The sequence below is a fragment of the Loxodonta africana genome, chromosome 23 (genome assembly GCF_030014295.1).
Source record: "Loxodonta africana isolate mLoxAfr1 chromosome 23, mLoxAfr1.hap2, whole genome shotgun sequence".
Classification (NCBI taxonomy): domain Eukaryota; kingdom Metazoa; phylum Chordata; class Mammalia; order Proboscidea; family Elephantidae; genus Loxodonta; species Loxodonta africana.
In genome coordinates, this window is record NC_087364.1 from 33,447,183 (window position 1) to 33,460,129 (window position 12,947).

Here is a 12,947-nt window from a genome sequence, read left to right on the forward strand (position 1 = left end):
TATTGTATGAGACCACTACTGTAAAAACTCATGACAGGGTTTACACACAAAAAGAAACAATCTTTGATGGTTACGTGGGAGGGGAGGGTTGGGGATGGAAAAACACTAAATAGGCAATAGATAAGTGATAACTTTGGTGAAGGGTTAGACAGTACACAATACTGAAGAAACCAGCACAACTTGTACAAGGCAAGGTCATGGAATCTCCATAAACACATCCAGACTCCCTGAGGGACCAGATTGCTGGGCTGAGGGCCGTCGGGACCATAGTCTCAGGGAACATCTAGCACAACTGGCATAACATAGTTTATAAAGAAACTGTTCTACATTCTACTTCAGTGAATAGTGTCTCGGTTCTCAAAAGCCTGTGAGCAGCCATCTAGGATACTGCACTGTTCTGACCCCTTCAGGAGCAAGGAAGAATGAAGAAGACCAAAGATACAAGAGAAAGATTTGTCCAAAGGACTAACTGATCACCTCTATCACAGCCTCCATGGGACTGAGCCCAGTACAACTAGATGGTGCCCGACTACCACCACTGACTGCTCTGACAAGGATCACAATAGAGGGTCCTGGACAGAGCTGGAGAAAAATGTAGAACAGAATTCTAACTCTAAATAAAAGACCAGATGTGCTGACCTGACAGAGACTGAAGAAACCCTGAGACTATGGCCCCTGGACACCTGATCAGCTCAGTAATTAGGTCACTCCTGAGGTTCACCCCTCAACCAAAGATTGGATAGGCCCATAAAACAAAATGAGACTAAAGGGGCACATCAGCCCAGGGGCAAGGACTAGAAGGCAGGAAGGAACAGGAAAGCTGGTAGTAGGGAACCCAAGGTTGAGAAGGAAGAGCGTTGCCGTGTTGTGGGGTTGTTAAGCAATGTAGTAAAACAATACATGTACTGTTCAATGAGAAACTAGTTTGTTCTGTAAACCTTCATTTAAGTACAATAAAAAAAAAAAAAAAGAGAGAGAGAATGGGAGGAAAGAATTTGGAGTCACCGGAGAGAAAATGGGACAGTAGTAGAAAGAAAAGTGGGTTCAAGAGTGCATTCTTTTTCCTTTTGAGCTGGGAGAAATAATAACATGTGTATGTGCCAGTCGGAGTGATTCATTGCAGGAAAGGAAAACTGGTGACCCAGGAGAGAGAGACGAATATTGCTGGAGCTCCGTCCTTTTGTAGGCGAGAGGATGAGATCCAGTGCTCAGGAGCAGTGCCTGGACTTGGGTGGGAGATTAGAGTTAGTTAATCCACCATCATGGGATGGCAGGTAGAACTTAAGGGCACACGTGCCAGTAGGTGGGTACATGTGGTGGTAGAGGTAGAAAAAGTTCTGTTTTCTAAAACTGAATTCTAATATTTAACTCATCATTGCCTCCTAACACTGAAGATTGTTAAACAACCATAAAAATATTCTCAGGAAAATAAGAACATCATGACTCTTGTACCTTCAGAAGGAAATAATATTAATTTTAGTGATCACCTTAAACTGGAGTGGGGAAGATTATGTTATGTATGATATTTATACCAGTTTGGAAATATCTGACCACTACTGTCTGGCCTGCTCTGACCCGTACCCATGCCCCTGAGGTAGCTCATGGGAATGTCATATAGAACATGGGAAAACCCACATGTGGTCTGGTGGTAAATGTTTTATATCTTTGGAGGCATTTAGGAGCTGTAACAACAATAATTACCACTTCTTATAATTCAAGCTCTGAATTAAATTTTTCATGTGCAATTACTCTGTGAGCTTTTGACCTCAGTTCCTTCTGATTCTATAGTTTAGGTTCGTAATCACTGCTGTAGTGCAACATGTTGTAAAATCTGTTGCTGTCATGTCAATTCCACAACCTATCATACGTGACACAAAATATGGGATTTGGAGTCAAAAAGATAGCTCTGAATCCTTGCTTCATTCTTTTCTAGCATTTTGACATTGGGGAAGTTACTTAACCTTTTTGTGCCTCAGTTTCTGATGTGTAAAATATGAATAATAATATCTACCCATTGGTATTGTGGCTATTAGATACCATGAATGTAAAGTACCTAGTCCATTTTTTGACATGTAGGAGATACAAAACAAATTATGATTATGCTACAAGAGGCATATGTCCTTTGGAATTTATAAGTTGCTCTATTTGATATTTCAAAGCTGAGATGGCCTCCTTCATGGGGAAGTTTGGTCCACAATAACTCATTTAGCAGAGAATATTTTATTAATTTATGATTGGGCAGCTGACCTGTAGATTAACCTTGCATATTTGAACAGAGGCTGAACAGTAGGCACCTCTATGTGCTTAGCTCATATGTTTTGACTCTTCTTGGAATGAGTTTAATGTTTTCAGCTCATTATTTATGTAATGGTTTCTTCTTAAGGAGGAATATTAAATGTAAAAAATTTTTATAGTGTATTAGTTTCTGCTTTAAGTTCTGGCAAAAATACTTCTGTCATCATTATCTAAAATTATGAATTTTTTGAGTGCCCAATTCTACAATGTGATATACAAAGAGAATCACGCTGACATAGATTGGAACTCACAAGACAAAATTGTTAACCAGAGGCAGGTAGGATATCTACAGAGTAGAATGAAGACACTAAACCAAAGTATAATTAGATGTTGATCATACTCATCAAATATAAGCCAAGGAAAAGTGTGTCTGAGGGGTTTGGTAGAACTGTAGGCATCCAGGAGAGGATGTTTTCTCCCTCAGGAGTTTTCTGTGCAACCAAGGAGTGAACATGATGCCCTTCTAGTCAGTAGCCCTTAGATCAGGGCAAACAGAGCCCTGTGTCAGTTCCAGTCCTGGTTTCTCCTCTTCCAGAGTCACATGGGGCTGTGCAGGTACTTCAGAAACTACTGGACTTGTGTCTGTGGGATTGTTCCAGGGGGGTGGTCTGGCAAGCAGAAATCTCCCACTGGCCATTGAGGCATTTGTATGTAGGATTGCAACAGATTGGGTCTCCAGAAGGGTGCTGACCTACTGACTTGGGGCGATTCAAATTGTTTATATAGGCAGGGGACCCTCAAAACGTATTTGTCTGGTGCCCTGTACACCCTAAACCAAACCAGACTATACACCCTAGCTTTTAGTAAACCCAGTTGTAGATAGCGTTTTAGAGTAGGCTGACTGTTTTTTTTCTTTCTTTTCATTTTAGTCTCTTCTCGGGGATTATTGGTTACAAATTGTTAAATATTTTCTTATTAATGCCATTGTTTATTTTACTGTTTATTACATATGTAAGTTTTTAAAAATTTTTCCAAATATTTAAAAACTAATGCTTTTTCTTGATAAGCAAGTAATTGATAAAAATTGTCCTTTTTGAAAAATTAATATGATAACATTTAAATGGCAAGATACAGTAGAATGGAAAAGGCTTGATTCAGGAGCCATCTAGGCAGGAAAAGATGAGGACTTAGACTGGAAAAGCAGCTGAGAAGAAAGGGATAAAACCAAAGAAACATCCCCAAGGAGGAGTACCAAGACATCATAGATTGAATATAAGGGCTATTCTGGAATAGTACCAGGCTCGTGTGCTATAAGGAAGCTAAAAAAAGGAACTTTTTTCCTGGCCAGCTTAACAGTAGCTGCATTGCTTCTGCTAATTAAGTTGCACTGCTGTCAAGTGACTCACCTTTTGTTAGGCATGTATGAACTACCTAAACACGGGGCCGGTGCATTTTCTCATGTGACATAGACTCTACATAGCAGTGGCATCTCCTCTAACTCCTAAAGCCTGAGTTAGGAATTTGAGGGACATGATAAAAATTCAAGGAATTTGAAACAATTATGCATAAGAATTTTCATTAGTAATTATAACAACAAGTATATGGACTTTTCTTCTTCAGGTCATCGTTTTTCAGACATACACAAATCAAAGTCATGTGCCCATTGAGGCAAAATATATCTTTCCTCTGGATGATAAAGCAGCTGTGTGTGGTTTTGAAGCTTTCATCAATGGGAAGCATATAGTAGGAGAGGTAAGGGGAGAAAATGCATTGTGATTTCACTTTGGTTTCCCATTTACCTAAATCTTCATTATGTGAGTCCCCCGTAGCTATGAGGTTGAGTAGCAACCTTGTCATAAAGCAAAAATATTCTCATGCGTATACAGTTAGTCTCCACTCAAATTTCTAAATTCCTGTTTGTCCAGCCTTCGTTAGTCTCTGGCAAATTCTGTGCTCCGGCACTTGAGAAAAGAGTGACTTCAAAATCAAAAGTTTAAGAGAGGCATATTGGATAACTGGTGTAGCTATTGTATATTTTTGCAAAAACTGATCCTCCATACCCTGCTATAAAAGTGAAACTGAAATACATGTATAAAAATTGTACCAAAAGAAATAACAGTTGATTTATTCTTTGTTTACTCTAATCATTAGAACACAATTGCAATTACAACCCACATTTTGTAAATTTAAGATAAAATAAACTTAATTTGTTACTTTTTGTTCAAAATAAAGTCCCAGTCAAACCGTTTTTGTTTTTTTTGTATTGACTCTGAAATATTTTGTTCCAAATTTAAAGAGAGTTTTCTTTAATTGTTCTTTTTGGTTCAAATTCGAATCAGATAAGAAGTACATTTTGATGATCACTTTACATAAGCTTCCATTCATCTTAGATAGGCTCTTAGTTTTCTGTTTTTGCCTAGGTTTTAGTAAACATGATTAAGTTTTCCTAATTAAAGTCTGAAGCCACCATTTATATTATGACGGATGTAAAAATAATTTTTTCCAGGTTAAAGAGAAGGAAGGAGCCCGTCAAGAATACCAAGAAGCCATCAGTCAAGGCCATGGTGCTTACTTGATGGATCAGGATGCACCTGTATGACTTGCTATTCATCTGCTAGCTTAGTAGTCTTATTAGAATTGAAAAAGGGGTTGGAAAATGATTTAAAATATGAAATTCATACTAGAAACCAAGATAATTTATAGTGTTTGGGCCTCTGATGTTTCATTTGCTTTTAAGCAGGGAGACGCTAAGCTGATCAGACATATCTGATTTGTCTAAATAAAGGAGGAAATGGTATAAATATTACAAGGCAGATAACTATCTCTATAATTGGGAACTGAGTTTCCCAGAAGTATCAACAAAAAGAAAACATTTGGGTTACATAACTGTCATCTTACTATAAAAGAGTGTAATGTATTTACAAGATAAGCCTTCCTGGAACTAAGCTCACTTAAAAATTTACTCAATTTTTACCAAATCGTAACCCAGGAAGGCATTTCTGCAGGGACTGAAATAGGGCCAGGTTCTTTGCCGTCTGACTATTAGCTTTTAGGAATATAATGTGGAGAATCTGGAAGAAGGATAATTATCATGTCCACTAGATTTTTTTCTTAAGTATTTTTTAAATGTACCTTCAATAGGTGCATGATTGCATGCAGTCAGTTTCTAACCAGAATATCTAGTGCATATTTAGTTGTTGTTAAAGATGGAACCATATGCTTCAGGCATGTCCTCTGAGGATGACACATTGCCATAATATCATGAAAATTTAATGCTTGGCACGGGTGTGCACAGTATTAAAAATTAGTATAGATTTAAAAATCAAACCAGTTGATGTTGACTCTGACTCATGGTGACCCTATGTGTGTCAGAGTAGAACTGTGCACTATGGGGTTTACAATGGCTGATTTTTCAGAAGTATATCACCAGACCTTTCTTCCAAGATGACTCTGGGTGGACTCAAACCACCAACCTTGCAGTTAGATTTCAGGGGTAAATTATTAATTTTGACATTTAAGATATCCATTTGTAGGATGGGAATGAACAATGAACAGGTGATTATCAAACAGTTAATAATGCTGGCCTCTGGCTGAAGTATATATATAAAAGCCTGAGGGTTCATTTGAGTGTGGGATTATGGTCCTAAATGAGTTGGTCTAAATATTTCCTCCTTCATGCTAACATTTCCCGAGGAATGTGGTTCACAGGAAGTCAGTCTTCATAATTGATACTAAAAAGATACTACCAAAGATAAATTAAAAAAAATTTTTTTTTTTTTTTTTTTTTTAAAGATAAAGTCTGGTCAGAGCCATTGCTCACCCCTGCTTTCAGGTCTCCCAAAATGCATTTTGCCATCCGATAACTGTGATTATCAGAAAACTAACACATTGGCTTTAGATATCCAAGGGACAGAAATGAAAATAGTTAGTGATTGGAATGTTATATAGTGATGTGTTAAAATTACAAATTAATATATCGGAAGTGTGGATAGAGTTGGAAGAAATGTCTTGGAGTAAAGGGCTCCTCCCTCAGTGAGCATGCTCACTGCACCTCTAAAAAAAAAAAAAAAAAAACAGCACTTTTATTCACTCCTAGCTGGCTTCTTTGCTCCATTCTCAGCAACAGCTATTTCAGCTCTTTACCATTCTCCTTAAACTAGCAACCCACCTCTATAAAAATAATTATAAATCATGAATTCCTTCAGCTTTCCTCCCCTTCAACTAAAAGAATGATATCTTCAGTCTCTCTTGTCCCTTTGTCCCTAATATTTCTAACTCTAATTTATCTCTTGGACTCTTTATCCCATCTTACATAATCTTTTCCTAATCCTTGCTCTATCACTTATTTCCTCTCATATTTCCAGCTTCTCTGTCACTACGTGCTTTTTATTCCTGGCTTATCTAGCCTAAAAAATAAAGCCAGCCCTTCCTTTACTTCTCTTTCTCCTCTTAAACTACTATCCCGTTATTCTCTTTCCCTTCAATGTAAGACTTACCTATTTTCTTACGATTTACTTCTTAATGTACTCAATGACTCCCCCATCAGGCCACTGAAATGCTTCCACTAAGGTATCTTGTAGTCTCCAAAGTGTCAAAACAACATCTACTCTACGCCATCTAGATGACCCCAGTGCAGTTTTGAGACTGTTGATTATCCTTTCTTCAGTTAAACCAACATTAGTACCTATACCAGATGCTAGTGATTTAGAAATAATATATAATCCCATATAGAACTCACAGTCTAGTGTGGAAAGCAAACTAAACAAAGATTATGATATGTGATAGAGTAATAGAGATGTATTTAACGTAGTAGTGGCATAATGAGGCACTGGACAAGTCAAATTTAATGGTTCGGGGAGCCTTCCCAGAGACAAAGACTCTTGAACAGAGTCTTAAAGGATGAGTAGGAACTCCCGAGGTAAACAAAGAGGTAGACCCTGGGTGATTAAATGCCCAACTACTAACCGAAAGGTTGGTGATTCAAAATCACCCAAGAGGCACCTTGGGAGACAGGCCTGGTGATCTCTTTCTGAAAGGTCATAGCCTTGAAAAACCTATAGAGCAGTTCTACTCTGCATATATGGGTCCTCATGAGCCGCAAGCAACTCTGGCAATTCAACAAGCACAGGCTGTAAGTGACCTGAAACAGCATTGTTCTGTGGGAAAATATAAGTACTGGTATTTTGTCCTTGCTGGAGTGACATGGGTAAGATTTGCCTTTGAAAAAGAGCACTCAGATGGTAATTAGAAGGTTGGAGTGGCCTGACAGTCAGCTTGGGGCAGGGAGACTAGTTAAGCAACTATTGTAGTAGTCTAGGCAAGAGGCATAATGGGGGCCTGAACTAAAATAGTGGCAGTGGGAATGGAGAGAATGCAACTGTTGTGAAAGATGTTAGGGAGCTAGAATGTACATGACTGGTTAAAGATGGAAACATATGGAGAGTGTGGCAGAGAGAAAGGAATCATGAATGGGGCTTGGACAAGTCTGGCTTGGGTGACCAGAGGCTGTTTGCTATTCATCAAGGCAGGGATTGGGGAAGAGCAGATTCTTTGTGGGTATGAGGGTAGTGTGAGTGGGAGGAGATAATGAGTTTGCGTAATTGATGGGCATTGTGTGCATGGGTTCCTGAGGCAGCTGAATATATGTTTGGGAGCTTAGGAGAGAGGTCTACACTGGAGGTGGAGATCTGGGAGTCATCATGGGATTCTCTGAGATGGCATGGTGACAGAGATTAGGTATTGTAACAGAGATTGGATGCAGTTCTGGAACACCTAGCTTTAAGTGTTGGGTGGTAGAAGGGAAAGCAAAAAAGGGGCTGAGCTGCCATACCTGAGGAAAGTTCCTAACACAGTGTTATTGCTTCTGTAAGTCTAATTGAATGTAAACTTACATGGTTCTCTCTCTCTCTCAGATTCCTTGAGTTAAAGCACAATAAAGAGACCCAAGTCTAAACTAATAAATCAAATTTATATTGACCCACTTTTGGTATGTACATAAATTAATCATTTATTAATCTGACTTCTTGAAGTCAGCTTAAAAGGAACAAGGTAGCGTATTCATTAAAATAAATCAATTATAAAAAATAAAAACACAAATACTTATTAAACACGTGTAAAACTGATCTCACTACCTTCCCATCCAAACTGTTTCCTCTATGAAGGAAATCAGGGAGTCATTCTCATGTCTGTCTTTCCAGTCTTCCATTTCCCATATTCAGTTAGTCATCCGTTAAATTTTTCTCCTAAACATCCATGAAATCTACCCCATGCCACCACCTATTCTGTAGCCATTAATCTAATTTAGGACCCATCATTTATTCCCTTGACTCATTAATGTGGAGTAGAAGGCCCTCCAAGGCTGGCCCTGCCTACTTTATCAGTCTTACATTACTTTCTTCCTTCCACATCATATCCCAAAAAGGCCGAGCTGTTTATGTTTCTCGAAGACACAATGCCACTTCATTTGTTTGCTTGATTTTTAAAAAATATCATTTATAGAATTTTAGCTTAAGCACCCTTTCATCTAAGAGAGAACTAAAGCTTTTCCTGCCATTGTCCTGGAAAGGTTAGGTGCCGTTGTCTTATGCTTCTGTGGCAACCTGTATGTATCTGTCTCATTTTCATAATGTTTAGTATACTATTTAGAAAGATAGAGGTTTAGTTTGTAATCCCCAATATTTAAGCAGGGAAGTAACAGAAAAAGGTAGATAGTTAATGGGAAAATGAAAAGAAAACTGTGGTGCCAAAAGCCAGGCTGGAGGGACTGCCCAAGCTAGGGCCACTTAAAAAAAAAAAAAAAAAAAAAGGGCCACTTACATCCTCCTAATTGCCAGATTAAATGGCAGTGTTACCAAGACCTAATTTATGTGACCAGTTGACCATTTTCTTCTTCCTAAAACATCTAGACTGACATATTTATCACTGGAACCTTATACTATTATATCCAATATGACAGTATGTGCCTTTTAATTGGGTTGTTTAGACCATTTACAATTAATGTAATTACTGATTTGGTTTGATTCATAGCTACAGTCTTGCTAATTGTTTTCTATTTGTCTCATTTGTTATTTCTTTCTTTTCTTGCCTTTTTTTGTATTGAACATTTTATGATTCCATTTTATCTCCTTATTGGCTTATTTATTACATCTTTAAAAAATTTTTTTCCTTTTTTATTGTACTCTAGGTGAAAGTTTACAATTCAAGTCAGTTTCTCATACAAAAATTTATACACACATTGTTATGTAACCCTAGTTGCTCTCCCTGCAATGTGACAGCACACTCCTTCTCTCCATCCTGTATTTCCCGTGTCCGTTCAACCAGCTCCTGTCCCCCTCTGCCTTCTCATCTCACATCCAGAAAGGAACTGTCCACATAGTCTCATGTGTCTACTTGAGCTAAGAAGCACACTCCTCACAGCATCATTTTCTCTCTTATAGTTAAGTCTAATCTTTGTCTGAAGAGTTTGCCTTGGGAATGGTTTTAGTTTTGGGCTAACAGAATCTGGGAGCCATGACCTCTGGGATCCCTCCAGTCTCAGTCAGACCATTAAGTCTGGTCTTTTTACTAGAATTTGAGGCCTGCAACTCACTTTTCTCCTGCTCCATCTGTTGTATTCCCTGTAAGGCTGGTCTTCGGTGGTAGCCAGGCATCGTCTAGTTCTTCTGGTCTCAGGCAGATGAAGTCTTTGGTTTATGTGGCCCTTTCTTTCTCTTGGGCTCATATTTTCCTTGTGTCTTTGGTATTCTTCATTATTCTTTGCTCCCAGTGGGTTGAGACTAATTGATGTGTCTTAGATGGCTGCTTGCTGGCTTTTAACACCCCAGATGCCACACACCAAACTGGGATGCAGAACGTTTTCTTAGTACCCTTTGTTATGCCAGTTGACCTAGGTGTCCCCTGAAACAATAGTCACCAGACTACTACTGTGTCCCTCAAACTGTTCGGTTGTATTCAGGAAACTTCTTAGTTTTTTGTTTAGTCCAGTTGTGCTGACTTCCCTTTTATTGTGTATTGTCCGTCCCATCACCTAGAATAATTCTTGTCTACTATTTAATTAATGAATACCCCCTACCTTGCACTCCACACTCGTAACTATCAAAGAATGTTTTCTTCTGCATTTATACCTTTTCCTGAGTTCTTATAATAGTGATCTCATATAATATTTGTCCTTCTGTGACTGGTTACTTTTACTCAGCATAATGCCTTCCAGATTCCTCCAAGTTATGAGATGTTTCAAGGGTTCATTGTTGCTCTTTATGGTTGCATAGTATTCCATTGTGTGGATATACCTTAATTTATTTATCCATTCATCCATTGAAGGGGACCTTGGTTGTTTCTATATTTTTGCTATTGTAAACAGTGCTGCAATGAATATGGATGTGCATGTATCTATTCCTGTGAGGGCTTTTATTCTCTAGGATATGAAATCAAGGAATGGGATTCCTGGATTATATGGTAGTTCTGTTTCTAGTTTTTTGAGGAAGTGTCAGATCGATTTCCAAAGTAGTTGTACTGTTTTACATTCCCACTAGCAGTGTACAAGTGTTCCAGTCTCTCCACAACCTCTCCAACATTTATTAATTTTTTGGTGTTTTTTGGATTAATGCCAGCCTTGCTGTTGTGAGATGGAATCTCATTGTAATTTTTTAAAATAATTTTTTATTGTGCTTTAAGTGAAAGTTTACAAATCAAGTCAGTCTCTCACACAAAAACTGATATACACCTTGCTGCACACTCCCAATCACTCTCCCACTAATGAGACAGCCTGTTCTCTCCCTCCACTCTCTCTTTTCGTGTCCATTTCACCAGCTTCTAACCCCCTCCACCCTCTCATCTCCCGTCCAGGTAGGAGATGCCAACATATTCTCAAGTGTCCACCTGATCCAAGAAGCTCACTCCTCACCAGCATCCCTCTCCAACCCATTGTCCAGTCCAGTCCGTGTCTTGAAGAGTTGGCTTCGGGAATGGTTCCTGTCCTGGGCCAACAGAAGGTCTGGGGCCATGACCACTGGGGTCCTTCTAGTCTCAGTCAGACCATTAAGTCTGGTGTTTTTATGAGCATTTGGCGTCTGCATCCCACTGCTCTCCTGCTCCCTCCAGGGCTCTCTCTGTTGTGTTCTCTGTCATGGTAGTCATCGGTTGTAGCCAGGCACCGTCTAGTTCTTCTGGTCTCAGGATGATGTAGTCTCTGGTTCATGTGGCCCCTTCTGTCTCTTGGGCTTGTAATCGACTTGTGCCCTTGGTGTTCTTCATTCTCCTTTGATCCAGGTGAGTTGAGACCAATTGATGCATCTTAGATGGCTGCTTGCTAGCATTTAAGACCCCAGATGCCACTCTTCAAAGTAGGATGCAGAATGTTTTGTTAATAGATTTTATTATGCCAATTGACTTAGATGTCCCCTGAAACCATGGTCCCCAGACCCCTGCCCCTGCTACGCTGGCCTTTGAAGCATTCAGTTTATTCAGGAAACTTCCTTGCTTTTGGTTTAGTCCAGAGGTGCTGAGCTCCCCTGTGTTGTATTTGGTCTTTCACTTCACCTGAAGTAGTTCTTATCTACTATCTAATTAGTGAATGTCCCTCTCCTACCCTGCCTCCCTCCCGCCTCTCTTAACCACAAAAGAATGTTTTCTTCTCAGTTTAAACTATTTCTCAAGTTCTTATAATAGTGGTCTTATACAATATTTGTCCTTTGCAACTGACTAATTTCAGTCAGCATAATGCCTTCCAGGTTCCTCCATGTTATGAAATGTTTCACAGGTTCCTCACTGTTCTTTATCGATGCGTAGTATTCCATTGTGTGAATATACCATAATTTATTTATCCATTCATCTGTTGACGGGGACTTTGGTTGCTTCCAGCTTTTTGCTATTGTAAACAGTGCTGCGGTAAACATGGGTGTGCATATATCTGTTCATGTAAAGGCTCTTATTTCTCTATATTCCAAGGAGTGGGATTGCTGGATCGTATGGTAGTTCTATTTCTACCTTTATAAGGAAACACCAAATCGATTTCCAAAATGGTTGTACCATTTTACATTCCCACCAGCAGTGTATAAGTCCAATCTCTCCACAGCGTCTCCAGCATTTATTGTTTTGTGTTTTTTGGATTACTGCCAGCCTTTTTGGAGTGAGATGAAATTTCATTGTAGTTTTGATCTGCATTTCTGTAATGGCTAATGATCCTGAACATTTCCCCATATATCTGTTAGTTGCCTGAATGTCTTCTTTAGTGAAGTGTGTATTCATATCTTTTGCCCATTTTTTAGTTGGGTTATTTGTCTGTTTGCAGTTTCATGTAGATTTTAGAGATCAGACGCTGATCAGAAATGTCATAGCTAAAAACTTTTTCGCAGCCTGTAGGTAGACTTTTTACTCTTTTGGTGAAGTCTTTGGATGAGCATAGGTGCTTGATTTTTAGGAGCTCCCAGTTATCTAGTTTTTCTTCTACATTCTTTTTAATGTTTTGTATTCTGTTTATGTCATGTATTGAGGCTGCTAATGTTGTCTGTATTTTTTTTTTCCATGATCTTTATTGTTTTAGATTTTATGTTTTGGTCTTTGATCCATTTTGAGTTAGTTTTTGTGCATGGAGTGAGGTATGGGTCTTGTTTCATTTTTTTGCAGATGGATATCCAGTTATGCCAGCACCATTTGTTAAAAAGACTGTCTTTTCCGCATTTAACTGTTTGGGGCCTTTGTCAAATATCAGCCGC

General features: G+C 38.8%; 1 protein-coding gene across 7 annotated transcripts in view; it reads left to right on the forward strand.

Moving 5' to 3' along the window:
- The window catches only part of PARP4 (poly(ADP-ribose) polymerase family member 4), a 260,869-nt gene that overhangs the window by 163,245 nt on the left and 84,677 nt on the right, over window positions 1-12,947 (forward strand). For all 7 annotated transcript variants that reach the window (XM_064275429.1, XM_064275428.1, XM_064275424.1 and 4 more), the window contains 2 exons: window positions 3,856-3,987; window positions 4,742-4,828. In XM_064275429.1, the coding sequence (XP_064131499.1) occupies window positions 3,856-3,987; window positions 4,742-4,828 (219 nt within the window). The remainder of the gene's footprint in view (window positions 1-3,855; window positions 3,988-4,741; window positions 4,829-12,947) is intronic.